Source organism: Lissotriton vulgaris, chromosome 6 (genome assembly GCF_964263255.1).
Source record: "Lissotriton vulgaris chromosome 6, aLisVul1.2, whole genome shotgun sequence".
Taxonomy (NCBI): Eukaryota; Metazoa; Chordata; class Amphibia; order Caudata; family Salamandridae; genus Lissotriton; species Lissotriton vulgaris.
The window spans coordinates 501,928,506-501,950,571 of record NC_141694.1 but is presented as its reverse complement, the minus strand read 5'-3'; the positions used below and the strand labels follow the sequence as shown (position 1 = coordinate 501,950,571).

The following is a 22,066-nucleotide window of genomic DNA, read 5'->3' as shown; positions in this document are numbered from 1 at the left end:
GATGATACAAAAATCATCCTTAACTTCTCAGCTGAAACTCTTTCCGTTCAAGAGACTTTTAAAACTTGTATGTCAGCTGTAGCAGAGTGGATGACCTTCAACTATTTGAGGATGAACAACAATAATACTGAGACTACCCCTTAGAGGCACATATCGTTGAATCACAAATAGGGAAGAATAGAATCTCTTCTGTAGCACCCTGGTAAATATTACCCCTGACTCCATGGTGCAACGGAGGGAATGAAGGGAAGGCGATGTGTGCCCCCTTAGAAGAGGGAGACTGGGTAGAGGCCAAAATGGCACCTAGGACGCTTGCAATATATATGAGACTGGGCAAATTTAACTTAAATACCTACACAGAATATACTACAGCCCCACATGGCTAAATAAAATAAAGAGAGGTCTAGACCCACTGTGCATAAGATGTCAACAACACCAAGGCACCTTTTTTCATATGATATAGGAATACCCTGCAATACGATACTGGAAAAACACGTGCCACACACGGATGCAGGTTATGGGTAGATCAGTGGAGTGAGAACTAAAATTGATTTTTCTAGGGCTGATGGATGAGTGAGGTGGGAGTCCATATACAAGAATTCTTGTAGCTTTGGTGTTTCTTATCACCAAAAGGGACATAGCACGTCATTGGAGATCTGAGCAAAAACGTCTGATAGCTGAAAGGGGAGTGTGGAATGTGCCATGGCAGAAAAATGTGTATACAAATTCCACAGCTGCCCAGAAAAACATCATAAACTTTGGTTAAGATGTCTGATGTGATTGCATGTAATGAGAACTTGCTGAAGTGGGTATATTCAAGTACTGTGCAGCTTCATTTTTCTGTGTATGCTGATGTTGTTGTACAAGTATTGAACCCTATAAAAAGAGTTATAAAAAAATAAGACTGAGATCATTTCCTTTAGAAAACAATCCTCTCCTTGGTCTCCCGGTTGGGGCCTGGTGAATTAGATGCCTGCGCCCTAACCCTGAAACCAGATGCTATGATTGTTGAGATCTCTTATTTGATTGATTTGACAAGAGAAAGAGGGGGAACAACCAGGTTAACGGAAACTGCTTCTCATTAATCCGGATGTTAAATAAAACCTCTTTGCATACCTTCCGTTTGAAGTTTGTCGTACCATAGCCCAAACCCTGATTACATACAGACCCAAATATTTTCTTAATTTGGATAGCCAGCTTACCTAGTCCACAGGTTGCAAATTATTCAAATTGTCGCAGCCGATCTCACTTTGACACGTCTTCCTCACTCTTCTGGTTCTCTGCAAGGACCTTAATTCTTTAAGGACAATTTGTTCCCATGCTTTCCTTCAGCTTCTCTGTGTACTCCATCTAGACATCTAGTCACCCATATTTTCAGAGATGTTGGTTCTCTTTCCTAGCTACCAAACTGTGGCGCTCACCTCAGGGCACCAAAACTCCCCCAGAATATTAGATAGTTCACAAACTTTTAGTCCTCATGCCTTTACTCCTCAGGCGTTACTTTTTATGACTTTACTCCGTAGTTTCATTTAAAGTAGCAATTACTGTCTTTAGAACGCAAGTCTTTGCTCCTTACGTATATTTTTTTACAATATATACCACTAGGTAGCTATAGATAGGTTGACCTTTCCATAGAAAGAGCGTTTTTTGGTTTGCTAATAACTTTGGACCTATTTGATGAACCTTAACAAAACTTTTCCCAAAAAAACCTTATTAACCTCCACTCCTTCTTGGAAAGGTTTGGGTGATATGTCAAGCAGGGTCTGAGAAAGAAAGGTGTTCCCAAAACATAAAATCAACATGCATTTTCCACAGACTTCTTTAGACAAGGCTACAGCAAAAACTGCTGAATGGAATGAACCAAATTTCGCAGGAAGCCAGATCTAGGTCCATCCATAGATTGTGCTTTTTGTGATTTACTGTAAATCTGTTCAGATTTTCGATATTAAGGGTTAAAAAAATACATATTTGGATGGTTGGGCTAATGAAAATGTCACAGCCTCTCATGGGAGTGATAACTTAAAAATGGAGCATTTTGATTGGCCCAGGGAGCTTTATTTCCCTAGGGCCATTTCACTTCCATAGGTGTCAGCCTTCTGTGAGAGTGAGCGATCTGATTGGCTGTCAGAAAACATTAGAAAAATGGTATTGGCAGCCAAATTTGGACTCTGGCACTTAGCTCCCGTCCTGAAGTTGTAAAAAATAAAGATATATGGGGGCAGGGAAGGGATTCCCTAGGCCCCATGGGGAAAACCCAGAGGGACCCTGACTGAAACCAAAAAAAAGAGCTGCCAGGGGCTCCGAGGAGCTCACCCCTGGGGCCAACATTAATTTGTATGGGGAGGGGGCCAAGTGGCTCCCCTCCCCTGTCCTCAAGAGGCCCCCAGGAGCCTACCCCCAGTGCAGAATAGTCTTTGTATGAGTAGGGGGGCCACACAGCCCCCTACCATGTGCCTCGAGAGGCCCTGGGGAGCCCACCCCTAGGGCCGATTCCTTTAAGCGAGGGAGATCTGCGCTTGCTCTCACTTGGCAAAAGCATTTTGAAATCTGCCACCTATCGGGAGCAAACACCAAATCCGCTCCCATAGGGCGGAAGCTTCAAAAATGCCCCCACCCGCTGGGAGCAGACTTTAGAGCTGTTTCCCTGGGAAACAGATCTAAATTTTGCTCCAGTCTGCAGGAAGCATCATTTGGAGCTGCTCCCTGCGGCTCAAGCAATGCCAGCTCCTGCTGGATGTGGGGAGTCCGCTTGGTCCACTGGCTCCCCCTGTGTACCCCACTGACAGAGTGACCACCATTGGCTGAGCTAGGCCCCGGGGATGAGGTCCCCTAGGCAGAAATCGACCTGGGAAGGAGGGCCATGTGCCCCCCTTCCCCTTCGCGAAGCTGCTGGGCTGAGGTCAGTGGAGCCGATATCAGTCAGGGGAGCAGAGCCAAATAAAAATGCTGCTCCGACCCAGGGAATGAGGTACCTGGGCTGACTGGGAAGGGGGGCCACATGCCCCCTCTCCTCCTCAAAGTACTGCCAGGCCCCAGGAGATGACTTCCCCCGGGGCCTAAATCAGCCTGGCAAGGGCCGCCGCGGGCCTCCCATCCCCATATAATTGATTAGGCCCCGGGGATGGGGTCCCTCTGTCTGAAATTGGCTTGGGGAACAGGGCCACATGCCCCCCTCCACAAACACTAATGTATACGAAAAGGTGATGGATGTCATGCATGAATGAATCTCAGCCACTGGTAGTTACTCGGGTGCATCCCAATCCATTGGTATTTTGCACACCGTGTCACCTCAGTTTGTCCCAGCTGTTTGCAAATGAGTCTCCCCCGTCCTCCATCAGAACAGTAAGCCTGAACTACCAACCCAGGTCCTCCCTGAACCAAAACACAAGTATGCAGCCCAAGTACATAGCAGGGGCTGAGATTAATTCATGCATTCCATTCATTACTTTTTTGTGTACTTTGGGTCACAGGGCAGATTGGAGTGGAGTGAGGTAGATCAAGATAGATTGGGGTGGAATGTAATGGGGTGGAGTGGGTTACATTAGGGTAGAGTAGAGTGGAGTGGGGGAGATTAGGGTATATTAGATTGGAGTAGATTGGAATGGAGTAGAGCGGGTACTTTCAGATAGATTGGAGTGGAATGGGGTAGATTGGGATGGATTGGAGTGAGTGGAATGGGCTAAATATGGGTGAGTTGCATGTAGTTGGGTAGAAGGGGGGATGAGGTATGCTTGGGTATAATGGAGTGAATGTAGTGGGGTTAAGTGTGGTAGATTTATATGGAGTGGGGTAGATTTGACTGGAGGGGTAGATTGGAGTGATTGGGGTGTACTGGGTAGATTGGAGTGAGGTGGGTTGGATTGGGGTAGATTAAAGTGGAGTGGGGTGGATTGGGGTAGATTGGAGTGGGGTTGCTTGGAATGGAGTGGGGTAGATTGCAGTGGAGAGAGAGTAGTGAAGTAGACTGCAGTGGAGTGGGGTAGAGTGGAGTGAAATGGTTTGATTAGGGTAGATGGGTGGATTGGGGTAGATTGGGGTAGATTGAGTAGATTGGTGTAGAGTGGGGTAGATTGGTATGGAGTGGGGCAGATTTGAGTGGTGTGGGATATATTGGGATAAAATGTAGTGTGGTGGATTGGATTGGATTGGAGTGGAAGAGAGTGCCATGGGGTAGATTGAAGAGTGGAGCGGAGTGGAGTGGAGTGAGGTAGATTGGAGTGGGTAGATGAGGGTGGAGTGGGGCAGATTGGATTAGAGTGGAGTTGTGTAGATTGGGTGAAGTGAAGTGGAGTGGGATAGATCAAGGTAGATTGGGGTGGATTGGAGTGGTTTGAGTTAGATGGAGTATATTGGAGTGAAGTGGGATAGATTCAAGTGGTGCGGTGTAGAGTGAAGTTTGGTACATTGGATAAGATTGTAGTGGGGAGGGTGGAGGGGTGGTTTGTAGTGGAGTAGATTTGAGTGGAGTGGGGTGGATTGGAATGTAGTGAGGTAGATTGGAGTGGAATAGAATGAAGTGGGGTATTTTGGAGTGAAGTGGGTTCGATTAAAGTGGGGGTAAATAGTGGAGTGGGGCAGATTTGGATATATTGGAGTGGTATTAGGTAGATTGCGGTTGAGTGGAGTAGAATGGATTGGGGTATATTGAAGGGAGTAGGGTAGATTGAGGCGGAGTGGAGCAGATCTGGGTAGATTGGAGTCAGTGGAGTGTGGTCGATTGGGGTATTTTGGAGTGGAGTGTGATAGATTGGGGTAGATTAGAGTGGAGCGTAGTGTGGTAGAGTAGAGTGGAGTATGGTAGATTGGGGAATTATGGAGTGGGGAAGAGTGGGATAGATTGGGGTAGATTAGAGTGGGGGAGATTAGACTGGAGTGGGGTAAATTTGAGTAAAGTGGGTAGACTGGAGTGTGGTGAGGTAGAGTGGGGTAGAGTGGAGTGGAGTAGAATGGAGTGGGGTAGATTGGAGTGGAGTGGGTAGATTGGAGTGGAGTGGGGTAGATTGGAGGGAGTGGGTAGAGTAAATTGGGGTGGAGTGCTGTGGTGTAGATTGGGAGGGGGTGAGGTAGATTGGGGTAGACTGGTATGAGTGTAGTGGGGTAGGTTCGGGTGGAGTAGGGTACAGGGGAATGGGGTAGATTTTACTGGTGTGGGGTAGATTGAAGTAGATAGGAATGAGTGGAGAGGAGTAGATTGGAGTGGGGTAGATGGGGTGGAATGGAGATTGTCGTTAGTAGATTGGGGTGGATTGGAGTGGGGTACATTGGAGTGGAGTTGGGTAGATTGGGGTAGATTAGAGTAAAGTGGGGTAGACTGGAGTGTTGTAGAGTGGGGTAGATTGGGGTGGAGTGGGGTAGATTGGAGTGACGAGGGGTAGATTAGAGTGGGGTAGAGTGGAGTGGAGTGGATTGGGGTACCTTTCGGCAGTTTGACTTAGATTGGAATGGAGTGGGATGGGATGGAATGGAGTGGGGTAGATTGTAGTGGAGTGGGATAAATGGGGTATAGTGTAGTTTGGTGGATTGGAGTGGAGGGGGTGGGTAGATTATAGATTGGAATGGGGTAGATTGGAGTGGGATCTGGTACACTGGAGTAGGGTAGATTGGAGTGGGGTAGAGTGGAGTGGAATGGGGTAGATTGTTTGAAGTGGAGTGGGATAGTTTGGGGTAGATTGGGATGGGCTGTAGGGGAGTGAGGTAGATTGGCCTAGATTGGATTGGAGCCGATTGAAGTGATGAGGGGTGAACTGGGGGTAGAGCTGAGTGGTGTAGATTGGAGTGGAATAGGTTAGATTTTGGTGGATAGTGGAGTGGGTAGATTAGAGTGGAGTGGGTAGATTAGAGTGGAGTGGGTAGATTAGAGTGGAGTGAGGTAGATTGAAGTGAGGTAGATTGAAGTTGGGTGGATTGGAGTGGGGTGGATTGGAGTGGGGTGGATTGGATTGGAGTGGGGTGGATTGGATTGGATTGGAGTGGGGTGGATTGGAGTGGGGTGGATTGGATTGGAGTGGGGTGGATTGGATTGGAGTGGGGTGGATTGGAGTGGGGTGGATTGGAGTGGGGTGAATTGGAGTGGGGTGGATTGGATTGGAGTGGATTGGATTGGAGTGGGGTGGATTGGATTGGAGTGGGGTGGATTGGATTGGAGTGGGGTGGATTGGATTGGAGTGGGGTGGATTGGAGTGGGGTGGATTGGATTGGAGTGGGGTGGATTGGAGTGGCGTGGATTGGAGTGGGGTAGAATGCAGTGGAGTAGATATGAGTGGCGTGGGGTAGATTGCAATGGAATAGGTTAGATTTTGGTGGAGAGTGAAGTGGGTAGATTAGAGTGGAGAGGGATAGATTTTAGTGAGGTCGATTGAAGTGGATTGGAGTGGGGTAGATTGGAGTGATGTAAATTGGGGTGGATTGGAGAGGAGTGGGGAAGATTGGGGTGGAGTGGGGTAGATTTGGGTAGAGCAGAGTGGATTGGGGTATAATGTAGTGGAGTGGGGTACATTGGTGTCGAGTGGGATAGATTGGAGTGGAGAGTAGCTGTGGCAGTTAGGCTACATCTCTTGCACCTAAGTGGATATAAATATAGGATGCCTCAAAGCGCTTTTGATGGAATACATATCAGAATAAGGATTTAGGCACAGGCTTTAACGAGAAATAGTTGCATTTGCGGTGCTGCACAAAACTGGAGCACTTTAAACTGACACATACTTTGTATGCACAGAGAAGAGTAGGGAAACAATTTAAGACTGAGGACATAGGTTTTAATGATAAATGGGTTAACTGTGGCTCTGCCAAGAAGTGAGGCACTTTATAAAGTCACTATTCAGTACCATTTGTTTGGTGCTATACAAGGAAGTGCTGCAGTGCAAAACTAAGGCAACAGCAAACAAAGCTTTCGACCAGAAGTTAAAGGCAAGCCAAAAGAGTAGCATAAAAGTGGAAATGATGGACAGAAAAAATAAAAAAACACCATGAATCACACAGCGAGCAGCGGAAGGACACTAATCAAATCAAACCAATTAGTACTTGGTCCATGAGGCATATGGTGGCCCATTACGAGACAACAAAAACTAATGCCAATCAAGCCAGCAAATGGTAAGTAATGGGCAGGTTCCTAGCCCTTTACTGTATACCATATCCCTCACAGCAACAGTGCATGTACGATGTTCAGCAAGACCTACAAAGTAGTTACCTGTTGTTATCCAGGGAAGGATGCAAGCCATCCTTCAAGAGGTGATGATAAAGAGATGACAATAAAGACATCCAATGTTAAGCAATGGGTGGGCTCTAAGCTCACTGTAAGATTTTGGTAAGATCACAATAGGTATTGTTCAAGCAGACATCTTGCGCTGTCTGATAGGCTCAACCTAAAAATGTAATCATTGCCATTTCTAAAAGTCGTGACTTGTTGATTTATGTTTTATGTCTGTCATGAACATGTTTTGGCCTCCATTGGTTTGTGCAGAAACAGGAGGCCCTAGGATTACTCTCAAGACATTTGGACACGATATATTAAGCACCCATCCTCATAACAATAATATTGCATGCTTACTTTAAATATTGAATTTAATACTTTGTTGAGGTGTCGAGCTGCATTTTAATTCTATTGTCATTACATTTCAGGCCAGTTTCCTGGGCACTGTTCAACATCTACATATCGAGCATGTATTTTCCTCCCCTAGTAGGGCTTATATTCAGATTGCAAAGCAAGCACAGGAGCTTAAGGTAATGATTTTTCTACATTCCATTTACCAGTATTATATTTAAATGAGTCATTTTTTCATGATCTGCAATGTGCCCTGGAAACTTTCTTTATAAAAAAAGTCCCATCGCTCCACCCCCTCCACCTGTGGGCTAAGCCTTTTTTCTTTTCTTCTTTTAATACAACACAATATGTGAAAAATAATGAGAATTCCAGGCTAAACTTAAGAAAGCTTCAGCACATCTAAAACCTTAGAACTGTTGTGAATAGTAGCCTATATCTGGTTTAAGCATTCCATTAACATGTGACCATGTTGGTGACTGATAGAGAGCCAGTCACAAAACCTTGAGCTACCTGAATATAAATAAATCAAACTCTTGCGTACCAGTGTATGTATGTGAAAGTCACCTATCACACATGATAGATCAACTAACTATAACAAGGGAATTTAAATGGTTTTGTATGAGCGAAATGTCCAGCTAACTCTAATGCCCCTGAAACCTATGTTTATTTCAGTGAATATATATACATATGTGTGTGTGTGTGTGTGTGTGTGTGTGTGTGTGTGTGTGTGTGTGTATATATATATATGCATACATACATACACACATACATAATACCTACTGGCGTTCACCAGTAGATAGTTATAGTTAGGACCTAGTTTCCATAGGAAAAGTGTTTTTTTGACTTGCTTATAACTTTGGCGCCGTTTGATGGATCTTCACAAAAAAAATGTGCCCCACTTTGTCTAGTGCTTGGAAAGTTTCTGGGTGATCTGTTAAAGCAGTGGCCAAGAAAAGGGGGGCCAAAAAGAGTGTGTCCAATGTTAATTCCCATAGAGATTTTAGACACAAAACGGCACCCTGAATCCCTGAGCAGAATTACACCAAATTTGGCTGAAAGCTAGATCTTGGTCCAGAAAGAGCCCTTTTTCTGATTTAGTGTTAAACCGTTCAGTACTTTCTGAGATAATAATGGAAAAAGAATTATAGATATCTAGAGGTGAAAATCCATTGTGACGATTCACGAATTCATGCACCAACAGCAATGCCATGATTGGCCTATCACAACCTGAGTAGAAAGTTGTTGCCACCATTTTAGAGATTGGGGAACTGTCCCAGGTTGCAAACATTTAGCTTTAATGTAGTAGAAGGGGTCATGGTAGAGGCACTGTATATTTTTTTTCAGGTGCAAGGTTTTGCAAACCTGCTGTGATGCTAAGTGGGGCCCCATGTACCATCACAGCAGATTCTGTGAATTCTTTTGAAAAAATACACTCTCTCATACACCTACTCACAAACCCACTCAGACACTCTTACACCCTCTCACTGACCTGTTCAGACACTCATATACCCACTCAAAGTCCCACTCTCACAATCTTACACCCACTCACTGACTCACTCAGCCACTCACACACCAGGTCATAGACCCACTTAGACACGATCATAGCCACTTATAGACCCACTCAGACACAGTCATACCAACTCACACACCAACTCAGACACTCATATACCCACTCACACACCCACTCTGACAATCTGTCAACCACTCACAGACCCACTCAGACACTCACATACCCATAGGTAGACTCACTTAGACCCTCTCACACCTACTCACAGACCTATTGAGAAACTCTCACACCCACTCACAGACCCACTCAGGCAGTCTCACATCCACTCACTGACCCATACAAACACACACACACACACACACACACACACACACACACTGACACTATCACACCAACTCACAGACCCACTGAGACAAACACACACACACACTCAGACATTTACGCATCCACTCACAGACCCACTCATGCACCCACTCAGACACTCACGCACCCATACACTCCCACTCAGACAATTGTACACCTATAACGTCCCTGAAACCAGTGTTTTTTTAGTGAATTTTTAAGGTTTTTTTAAATGGTAATTTTTAACTATGCCTACATAGGTAGGTTATGTGCAGAAAGAGGAAGAAGGGCACAGAAAGAGGCAAGAGAAGTACAGAAAGAGGCAAGAGATGTGCAGAAAGAAGAAAGGTGCAGAAAGAAGCAAGAGCAATGCAGAAAGAGGAAACAGAAGTCCTGAAAGAGGAAGAAAGGGTCAGAAAGAAGCAAGAGATGTGCAGAAAGAACCAACAGAGGTGGAGAAAGAGGCCTAGTTTGACTGTACCTTACAACAGACTCATACAAAGTACCCTAATCACTAAACCTTCTCCGGAGATGTCTTAAAAATCACTTTTCTCTTGAAGTTTCCATATTAATCGACTGCTCAGAATGTTAGGCCTATCAAATATAAAACAGCAATCCTAATTATATAACTGTTGTAAGTCTGACCAAGTTTGTGAAGGTATGCATGCTTGTCTATGCTTTTACCTAGTGACATGTTAAATGAAAATAAAGATACAAACACTTAAATACCTGCGTTTCAAACAACATACTCTGTAAATTTGTATAAAAAAAGGTGTATGCATTTCTTTCTGCTCACAATACAGGGCACATGGTTATTCAATGGTATATTTGAGAGGCTCTATAACACAGATATACATAAGACATGTCTGCCTGTGCAACCGAATGGCAAAGTAGAACTGAGAAGACTTAACCACCTTTAGGAGAAGTTAGCCACTTTTTAAGCTACCATCTTCAGATGCATAACACATGTAAGAATACATATACAAGTCGACATGTACCTCAGTCACCAGAGCATGCAGACCTTTAAACTTGACAGCTTGCACTTCCCATTTGAGTACAGAAAGAGGCAAGCGAAGTTCAGAAAGAAGCAAGAGAGGTGCAGAAGGAGGGGAACGGGGTCCGGACAGAGGCAAAAGAGGATGCAGAGATTTACAAAGAGGTGCAGAAAGAACCAAGAGCAGTGCAGAAAGAACCAACAGAGGTGTAAAAGAGGCAAGAGGGATGCAGAAAGGGGTAAGAGAGGTGCACAAAGAGGCAAGAGAGGGACAGAAAGAAGCAGAAGGAGTACAGAAAGAAGATAGAGAAGTGTCGAAAGAAGCAACAGAGGTGCCAAAAGTGGCCCAAAGGGTGCAGAAAGAGGTAGGAGAAGTGCAGAAAGAAGCAAAATAAGAACAGAAAGAGGCAATAGCTTTGCAGAAAAAGGGAAGAATGATGTAGAAAGAGGCCAGAGGATTGTACAAAGAGGGAAGATGGGTATACAAAGAGGTAAGAGGGGTACAGAAAGAAGCACGTGAGGTACAAAAAGAGGCAAGAGAGATAGAGAAAGAGGTAAAAGAGGTATAGACACAGGCAAGAGAAGTGCAGAAAGAGGCAAGAGAATAGATGAAAGAAGCAAGAGAGGTGCAGAAAGAGTCAAGTGAGGTGCAGAAAGTGGCAAGAGAAGTGCAGAAAGAAGGAAGACGAGTGCAGAAAGAGAGCATGGGTGCAGAAAGAAGCAGGACAGGCGCAGAAGAAGCATGAGAAGTGCAGAATAAAGCAACAGGAGTGTAGACAGAGGGAAGAGAGGTGCAGAAAGAAGCAACAGGCGCAGAAGGAGGCAAGCAAATTGCAGAAAGAAGCAACAGGTGCAGAAACAGGCAAAAGAGGTACAGAAACAGGGAACAGGAGTGCAGACGGACGGAAGAAAGGTGCAGAAAGAGGTACGAGGGGTATAGAAAGAGGCAACAGGGATGCAGAAATTTGGAACAGAGTTGCAGAAAGAAGCAATAGCAGTGCAGAACCAAGCAAAAGGGGTACAGAAAGTAGTAAGTAGTAGTAGTAGTAAGCAGTTTTATAAAGCGCATGGTTACCCGGAGGCATCCCAGCGCTGCACTAGAGTCCGGCTCAAGGGGGAGAATGGAAGACAAAAGGTCACTTGGGGAAAAGGAAGCTTTTCACGAACTTCCGGAAATACAGATGACAGGGTTCCATGCAAAATTTAGAAGGAAGGGAGTTCCACAGTAACGCCGCATTAACCGAAAAACGGCTGCCTCCTGTGCGTGCCTTCTTGAATCTTGGCACTCTCGCAAGGCACTCGTTGTCAGAGCGCAGGGGCCTACTAGCCTTGTAGGGTGTAACTAGACTCTTCATGATAGCGGGTCCCTTACCTTGAAGCAGTTTATGAACGATACGTAAAGATTTAAACGTAATCCCTTCACGGATGGGGAGCCAATGAAGCGATTTAAGTGCAGGTTTTGCTGACGTCCTAACTGAAGTACCCGTTAATAGCCAAGCTGCGGCATTTTGTGTCTTTTGAAGTTTATTGATGGTGGCTTCAGGGGCTCCCAAAAAGATGGCATTACTGTAGTCCAGTCTGTACAAAACTAGTCCTTGCACTAACAGCTTCCTAGAATGCTGGGGAAGGAGAGGAAGAACTTTACGAGCAGACCGTAGAAGGCCAAAGCAGGTTCCTGCTGTGTTTTTGCTTGTGTTTTAAGCAAGAGGTCCTGTTCCAACCAGACCCTTAAGCTTTTAATATCTTTTTTTGGGCTGGGGGGATCCCCTAGGCAAGCAGGCCAGATGGTAGTAGGTATAAAAGTGCCCTTATGACCTAGTACCATGATTTTGGTTTTTGACCCATTCAATTTGAGAGAGGAATCACACATCCAGGCATGTATTTTCATCAAGCAAGAATGAAAGTTGTCCGAGCATTGATGAAGTTGGGAGAGTGAGACGACCAATTGAGTGTCGTCTGCGTAGCTTACAATTTTAAACCCAACCGGGACAACCACATCCTCCAGGGGGGCCATGTACACATTAAACAATGTGGGGCTTAAAGAAGAGCCCTGAGGCACGCCACATTGGAGGGGGATTGAGGCAGATCGTGAGTTGCCTTCCCAGACCTGAAAAGTGCGGTTGTTCAGGTAAGATGTTAGCCAAGCCAGGGCGGAGCCCCTTACACCCACCTCAGCCAGGCGCTGAATCAGGACACGTGATTAACCGTGTCAAAGGCTGCACTCAGATCCAGGAGGATCACTGCCACTGATCCCCCTGAGTCCAAGATGCACCATGCCTCCTCGATGACAAAGAGGAGGGCCGTATCTGTGCCCTGGCCTGGGCAGAATCCGGTTTGAGAGCTCCGCAAAAGTTTGTTTGACTCCAGAAAGTGGGAAAGTTGGAAATTCACCAATCTTTCCGTGATCTTACTAAATCCTGGGAGTAGTGAAATGGGTCTAAAATTTGCCATCTCCAATGGGTCAAGATGTGGTTTCTTTAAGAGGGTCTTTACAATGGCCCCTTTCCAACTGGGCGGAACAATGCCCTGGGAAAGTGAGGTGTTAATGAGCTCAGTTGCTGGAGTAGCAATGGTAGTGGCGATCTGTTTAAGAGACCGCATAGGGACCGGGTCACTAGGGGAGCCGCTTTTCATGGCTGCTAGGACTTTATGGAATTCCTCACCTTAGACTGGATTAAAAGCGTTAAGCTGAGGGCCAACGGCAGGGAGCAGGCTGTCGGCGTTAGCATGGCTGACCAGTTGAGGCAGGGTAATTGAGATATTTTTGATTTTTAAGTCAAAATAGTTTGCTAATTCATCGCACTTGGCTCCTGACAAATCTTGAGACAATGGGGGGTCAGGGACCTTCAGAAGTTCTTTAATAATCTGATAGGATTCTCTGGTGGAATTAGAGGAATTTTTGATTCTTTCGTCGAAGAACATTGACTTGGCATCTCTAAGGGCGATTTTGTATGATCTAATAGCAGCACGGTATATATCTTTATTTGTATTGCTCCAGTCTTTCCTCCAAGTACGCTCGAGCTTCTTACAGTCTTTTCTTAGGATTCTGAGCTCAGGAGTATACCAGGGGGCAGAGCCTACTCTCCCAGTCTTTTTCCCCAGTCTTTTTTTTGGTAGGATTAGGTCTAATGAGCTCGTGAGCCAATTATTTAAGTTAGTGTCAGCAATCACGGGGTTCGGATCATGGGGAGGGATGGAGTGTTCGAGTAAGTGAGTCCAGTTCTCAACGGAGAGCTTAGACCAAGCCCTTTCCAAAGTATAAATCCTAGGGGTTTGTGATATTTCAAACTCACCCTGCCAGGAGAAAGGGATCAAGAAATGGTCTGACCAGGGGAGGGGGAAGGGGGAGCTAGCCTGAAGTGACCGAATATTGGTGAAAACCGGGTCAAGAAGGTGGCCTTTGTTATGTGTAGCGCCCGTATTAACTAGTAACATCTCGTATGATCTAAGATCGAGTTGGAGGTCCTCCGCCACTGCGTCTAGGGGGTCATTAAAAGGAAGATTAAGATCCCCAAGGATGGTAAAATTGGTGGAGGATGATGCCAGGACAGTAACTGTTTCTAAGAGGGAGTTAACAAAGTGGCTAGAGTTCCCAGGGGGGTGGTACACTAAAAGGCCTGTAAAAGAGATTGTAGGAGATAGTTGGAAAGAAAAATGGCAGCTTTCAGACTCGGAAATGCCGCCATCCTTCACTCTACAAACGAAGTGATCTTTGTAAAGTGTGGCCAGTCCACCCCCTCTACCAGAAGGACTAGTCTGAGAGTGAATTAGAAACCCCGGGGGGAGAGCCCGGACAATGTCAGCCTCTGAGTTGGCGGTTAGCCATGTTTCCGTAAGGAATAATATATCTAATTTGTGGTCCTGTAGCATAAAATTAATCTCCAGAGAGTGCTTGGGGAGGGACCTAAAATTCAAAAGGGCCATGTGCAAATCTGTGGGGGCTGGAGAGTCAGGATTAAATCCCCGTAAATAGGAGCTACAGAGACAATAGTGAGTATAAGTGTTTTCCTGCTTATGCACATAATGGCAGAGCGTATTTTTAGGGGGTCTCAATCGAAGAAGGTCCTTCCGTGTGTAACGGATATAGCCGTTAGAAAAAGCGGGCATAGGTTCTGGCCCGAGGCCCGTCTGGGCACCGACTGGCACAGACTGGCTTGCCTCTGGCGCGCCATCGGTGTGCCCGCTGCGCCCGCCCGCTGCGCGGACGGGGAATGCCGTTCATTTTATAGTGCAAGGCCCCAAATCGGCCATGGCACTAGAACGCTGTCCTCCTCACCCAAGATGGCCCCCCCTGCCTGTGCCTGGGGGTGAGAGGATCGTCAATCAAACAAGCCCTAAATCAGCTCAGAGAAGACTACAGAGGTCCCACGGGGGAAAGCAAGCAAACAGGATGTAATGTGGCAGGTAAGAATTGGGCAGTTGTGCTGAGATGGACAAATAGGTGGTATTAAAAAATTGCGATATTAAAAGAAATTGAAGCACAAATTCGGAATGAAGTGTCCTAACTCCCGGCTTCCGCCTCAGGAGCGTGAAATCTAGCGAGTTACCTATCTGCTCCCTGCGTCCAATTTATAGTGCAAGGCCCCAAATCGGCCGTGGCACTAGAACGCTGTCCTCCTTACCCAAAATGGCGCCGCTGTCTGTGCCTGGGGGGTGAGAGGATCGTCAATCAAACAAGCCCTAAATTGGCTCAGAGAAGACTACAGTCTTTTACTACTAAACAGGCAGTCACAGGCGCAGTTACCTTGCAGACAACAGGTTCCTGATTTGAATGGTGCTGCAGGTGCAGTAGCAGCAGGACCAAAAGCTTTAAGAGCCCCACTAAACACCTAATATTGCTATGTTTTATGACTAAACAGGCAGTCACAAGTGCAGGGTCATGATTTGAATGGTGCTGCAGGTGCAGTGGCACCGGGTCAAACGTTATCAGAGCTCCTCTAAATACCAAATATTACTGTATTTAACTACTAAATAAGCAGTCACTAGTGCGGTTACCTTGCAAGCACTAGAGACATGATTTTAATGGTGCAGCAAGCGCAGTGACACAGGGGGCCCAATCTCTATGCACCCCTCTAAATACCAAATATTGCAATATTTTACAACTGAACAGGCAATCGCAAGTGCAGTTACCTTACAGTCAATAGGGTCATGATTTGAATGTGTAGTAGGTGCTGTGGCACCAGGGCCAAAAATTGTTATAACTCATCTCAACACCAAAAATTGCTATAATTTACTACTAAACAAGCAGTCACAAATGCAGTTACCTTACAGGCAATAGGGTCATGATTTGAATGGTTCATCAGGTACAAGCGCACCAGGCCCAAAAGTTGTTGGAACTCCTCTAAACACACAATATTGCTCTTACACCAATTATTTCTATTATTTCCCTCTTTCACTTCATTTTTCGAAAACTCGCTATTAATTACCAGCACTGTGGTATAAATTAAATGAAGTTTTATAATGTTGAGAACGTAAATTGGCGGTCAACATAATTTTAGCAGCCATATTTATTGAGTCTTGAACAAATAAATCAGAAATACCAAGTCTAGTGCTCCACTTCCGCTCTTGTACCTCAATATCATCGCTCTGTGTGCTCAATAGGCTATTATATAAAGTCCCAATCCTGACGGGTTTATTCAAAATTTCAAGAAGATCATTAGTGCCTAAAGATACTACATTTGGATGTTTAAAGATAAAGTCCCGGAGCTGTAAATATTTGAATAAATCATGCTGAGGAACCGCATATTTTGTTTTTAAATCTTCTAATGTAGCCATAGTGCCAGCATCAAACATACTGCCTAAACAAACAATGCCCTTACCCGCCCATGTCCGCATCTTGCTGTCCCTAAATATAGGAGGGAGTAGTTCTATTGAGTCACAGGTGGTATAAAAATTAATATGTTTAGGAGAAATAATTTTAAGTACCCACCGCCAGCCTTTGAATGCTGTTAATATAACCTTGAACCTAGTTCTTTTGTAATAACTTGGTTCAGGAAAACGCAGCAGCATTTGTCGAGATTGGCTACCCAATAGCATCAAATAAATATTAGGGCTTTCAAATGTCAGAGGTTCCTCCCCAGTCACCATAGTTTTAATATTCTGGAGAAGGCAAGCTAAATAGTAAAAAGCAAAATTTGGAACGCCCCATCCACCTCTTAAAGGCCGGAGTGTCATAAATTTAGACGCCCGACGAGGAGATTTCGAACCCCATAAAAATCGATCAGCAAATGATTGCAACTTCGTCAATTGTACTCGTGGCAGCTCCAGTGGCACAGTACGAAAATAATAAAGTACCTTAGGCAAGATAGACATCTTTAAAACATTGCGTCGCCCCACTATTGATAAATGAAGACATTCGAACTTTTCCAGCTGATGTTTAACTGATTGTAATATATCAGTGCAATTAACCGTAACTAACTCTTGGAGGGACAACCTAATTTTGATACCTAGATATTTAGCCTCCTGGGTAACACGTGCATCGTTAAGGCATAGCCGGCTGTACATACTACTTGGGTTTTAGTAATGTTCAGTTTATACTCAGACACTCTACCAAATTCTTGTGTTATATTTTCAATTTCCGATAAGACCTGTTCAGGATCAGATGTAATAACCGCAATGTCGTCAGCATAGGCTAACACACGTACATAGCTATCACCCACAACCATTGATTGTATACGCTGAGAGGCCGCTAGCATCTGCAGCAGTGGCTCGATATAAATAGCAAACAATAATGGCGAGCATGGGCATCCCTGCCACGTACCACGAGTAATATTGACGAATGATGACTCCTGCCCCATCAGCAGATCTTAGCCCTTGGTCGTTTATACATAGTTTGTAGAGCAGATTGAAATTGGGGTCCAAAACCCATTTTACCCATAATAGCCCATATAAATGCCCACGCCACACGGTCAAATGCTTTTTCAGCGTCTAAAAACACCAAACCAACATTTTTATGAAGCGCAGATGCATAATCCAAAACAGCAATCACACAATGTAGGTGATTAACTGTGCTTCTGCCTGGAAGAAAACCATGCTGATGATGAGACACCAATGATGGTACTGCTTGGATTAGACGGCCAGCAAGAATTTTGGAATAAATCTTAGCACCGACATTAATTAAAGAAATGGGTCTGTAAGACCCCGGAAGATATAGGGGCGTATCTTTCTTTTTGAAGACAACTATACTCGCATCATCCCACGATGATCAGCGATCAACGTAGCCAGCATATCGTCTTTATTAATAGAAAATAACAAACGATATAGCGCGAGAGGCAATTTTTCCGGACCGGCAGCTTTCCCAAGCGCAAGGTCCTTAAGTGCCATCTCGAGCTCTAACATCGTTATTGGTGTTTCTAACTCCTTTCTAATAGTAGACTCCACTGTAAATAGATCAAATCTAGCCACAAACTGTTCCATCTGATCATGAGGAAGATGTTCTTGGGTATACAACTCAGTATAATACGGTTGAAAAACCTGCAGTATACCATCCATCGACTCAACCAAGTCACCCTGATGGTTCTCTAAGGCCTCTATACATTGTAGTGTCTGTCGCCCACGAAGTCTTTGGGCTAGGCACCTTCCAACAGCCTCACCATACTCATATCTCTCTGCTCGATGAGCTTGATATTGGCATGCTATATCACGACTCCAGGCATAATTAATCTTTGCCTTAGGACCAACATCCTTAGTCTGTGTCAGCTCACTATCACGATGTGCTCTAATATCCAAAATAAGTTGCTGTTCTTCATTTTTTAAATCAACCAACAATTTATCCATTTCAGTTTTCTGTTGCCGCTGTTGAAACCATCCATAACTACAAGTTTCACCCTGCAGCCCCGCCTTAAAGCTGTCCCATACCATCTCCTGGGATGCTGTACCTCTATTACAGTCAAGAAATTGCTGAGCCCAAACTTGAACATGGTGTACATATTCTTCATCAAGTAGTAATTTCTTATTAAAAGAAATTGATCGCTGTACCCGCTGTATCTTAAAAGGAGGCAAGTCCAGAACGACAGGGCCATGATCCGATGTGATTTGTGGCATTACCTGCATACGAGCACCACTCATGAAAGACCTAGGTAGAAAAATATAATCTAGGCGAACCAGTTTTTCATGCGAAGAAGAAAGAAAAGTATACCCAGGTTCACCTGGGTTAGCCGCTGGCCAACCATCCACTAAACCATGCTGGTGCAATAATTGCCAAAATGCTCTAAAAACATGCGGCTTACGGCCAGCTTAGCTAGTAAACTGCGAATCCCAAGTAAAAGACTGCCCATGTATGTTAAAATCACCCACTAATAATAAGGGGTTACCCCACAATGCCAGTTCAACATTCAGAAATTCACGAGTCTGAGTTTCGTCCAAGTTCGAGCCATATACCAAACATATTGTAACATTAACCCCCCAATGATACACTCCACAATTGCCCAACGCCCTAAACTATCAGCTTTAGTTTTGCCCGTAGTGGCTATCGTTTGCCGCCCCAGAATAGCAACCCCACGATTCATAGTAGTCTGCCGTGATGCAACAAATAATGTATAGCCCAATTCACTTAATATCCTCCGATTCCCCCATGGCACATGGGTTTCCTGAAGGCATATAATATCAGGGTTAATTAATCGCACTTCCCGCATCACGCGTTTAAGTTTACCAGTATTGTTCAATCCACACACATTAAACGAACATATGCGTAAACTATTACTAACCATTCACCCTAATCTGAGCCTTGAGTTGACAAAAGCCCTTAATATATACCATAAAGAATAAGCTTGCTCCAACAGTCTTACAACGTATGCTTTGAACTGGTGTTTTTCCCTTTAAACCCTTGACACCCTTACCCCGAAAGCTACCCCCCCTACACCCAGTGAGCCCTCCCCAGGAACCCTCCCCCATCCCACACATCCCCACCCCCCACCCAAGTGGCCCTCCCAACCAACTAAGGCAATAGGGCCAATTTATACCACACAGCGGTTAAGATGATGAAGTGGGGTAATATCCATAATGGGAAATGCTATAGGTGTCAAGCTGATAACGCGGACATTCTGCATATATTTTTTTACTGTATTGTATTGAAATCTTTTTTGGTATCTATTGCACAATTTCTGTCAAATATTTCCAACTGTGAAGTGCTGATATCCAGAGAGATGATGATTTTTGGAGTATGTAAAGATATGGATACTCAGCCATTGTATTATTCAAATCAATATTTTTTTTTATGTCTATGTCAGTTGCCCGCTTATGTATTGCCTCTATGTGGTTGAAGCCCGAAGCACCCTCATATGAGATGTGGCGGGCAAAGTTCTATAATTGGTTTTATTTAGAATATAATTTGTATCGTCTTAAATCCATGAGAAAAAAGTAAATTGGGATTAAAATCTGGCAGTCTATGATTGATCATTTGGGAAGCCTAGAATAGCTGTTCCATTTATTGTTCAATTATTTTTGGTTTGCTTTTTGACATATAAGCTTGCTCATATTGTTACTTACTGTATCCTTAAACATGCTAGCCAATGGATTGATTTTTATAAGTGATTGTATTTGTTCTGTCTATGCTCTGAACTGAGTGACAATAAAAATATATTTTTTTTTAAATGAATTACCCGCACTGTACCACTGAAGTAATTCCGGGTTCCCAAGGCCTACACGCTCCGGAGATAACCCACTCACACTCAAAAACAGTTGGCACGGAAACTGTAAAAGGCAAAGAACAAGTTTATTAAGACCCCATGGGGTGGTGGTACACTCAAACAGCACCCTTCGGCAATGCAAGAGGTATCACACCGAACATCGGTGTGACCCCGTTTATATACAGTTTGGGGCAATAAGAGATAGGCGGCACAAGTTAAGACACATTTTTGAGACATATATGGTCATGTTTTGGAATACTGCCAGCTCATTGGAGGGGGGCACACTCCACTGGTCAGTTTGGTGCACATTCCTGAAGATCTACGGGTCAGTGGGAGCTGCGCATGTGCGGCTTGACCAGTACTAAAAATAGCCTGTTGCTGGGCAGACAAGAGTGGTCAGTGGAACGGACAACGGACTAAAGGGCACGTCGGCCACGAGGCCGCTCATGATCTAAGATGGCCGCCGCAACATTCAAAATGGCGTTTATCGTATATGGCCAAGTTAAGAAGGACAACGTATAGGTTCAGCTAATCGCTAAGACGGACGGGCCAATTTACGACAGACGACCCTTTTAGCGTTTAGCTGAATCTACCTCATAATGAACATAATCAGGATGTTCGTCCTAGATGTCTATTAACATAATTTGGGTCACCTCTTTGTGCATCATCATTTTGTCGTGGGCAAGAGCTCGCCTTGATGGTAAGCAAGCTGATAAACACATTGAACATAAGGCTGGGCCACATTGAATACATAAACATATGAAAAACATTGCTCCCACAAGTATACAGAGAATTGTCAACAGTTTCCAGCCCAAAGTTGCAATCGTAGACCAGAACCATCCTGAGAGTGTCCAAGTTCCATTGTCCGGGTGTATCTCAGCAGCTATTTTATGCAGCTTGGAAATAGCATCATACACAGATGGAGAATTGTCCGGAACGTATACGCAACAGCTGCTTCCAATAATTCTACATGCCCCCCCACGATCAGCCAAAACAACGTCCAACACCATTCGATTTTGGAGGGTGACAATTCTGGAAATCTGTAATTCCTCGGTAATATTCCCCAGGGCAATGGCAGTGTCATTTGCAACAGCCTCAACAACACGTGTCAGTCGTCTGATTTTCCGGCTGTTCAGTGCAGCCCCCACAAAGGAGAATAGTCCCAGATTAAAATCCACATACTGTTGTAATGCAGTGTCCGTTTGGTCAATGTCCTCCAGGGCAACAGTTCGTTTAACCCTATTCAAAACGAAATCATGGTACAGTGTATAATCGTTGTGGTACATTGGAGGGGCAATGAATACAGGGGGTAACACAAACGATACGTAGCACATGCCCAACCACCCCACTGGAAGCTGATGGTATCCCTTCGTTCCACAGATAAAGTATGTATTTCGTGATGCAACAAATGAGATGCCATTCGGGCTATCAAACGTAAGAGAAATGTTACATTCGCTTTTCCCCACTGCAATCGTGCCCTTGTTTCTGATACATAAATCGGCTTTTGTGGCAATGACATTTATAACATGAGCACTAGATACATTAACATTCCGCTGATTGCTGTATACACGTGGGGCAGATATATTATCAGGCCTATACTCTTCCCATTCGAAACGTGTACCCTCAGCCCGGGGAAACCCATCCTTGTCATGGAAACATACTTTATTCAAACGGAAAAGCACCCCCCCTTTAGTTGGCCATCTCAAAGTAAAAAGGAGGGTGTACCAAGCGTTGCATGACCCATTGTGTGAGAACGGGAGCGGAATAAGTGGGGTGCCCCCTCTCTTCTGGTGTCCAGGCAACATTCCACACACCCAACAATTCGAGGTATTGGTCATGTTATGCGTGTGGTGAAGAATCTGGATGAAGCTGTTATTTAAATAAGTTTGGCGATGACGCTCTTCATGAAAGGGCAGTGTGAAATGAAAGTGTTCAGACGGTGCCGGGGTAGTCGGCAGCAAATGTTCACGTACAGGCACCACAAGTTCGACTACCCAGGCTATAACAGCTATCACCACGATAGTCAGGACAAAGAGAAAGGCACCCAATATTTTCTT

General features: G+C 44.7%; 1 protein-coding gene across 1 annotated transcript in view; it reads left to right on the top strand.

Moving 5' to 3' along the window:
- Positions 1–22,066, top strand: part of LOC147707493 (CD109 antigen-like) — an 899,009-nt gene that overhangs the window by 408,700 nt on the left and 468,243 nt on the right. Inside the window, exon 12 of the mRNA XM_086926509.1 lies at positions 7,618–7,719. Within this exon, the coding sequence (XP_086782635.1) occupies positions 7,618–7,719 (102 nt within the window). The remainder of the gene's footprint in view (positions 1–7,617; positions 7,720–22,066) is intronic.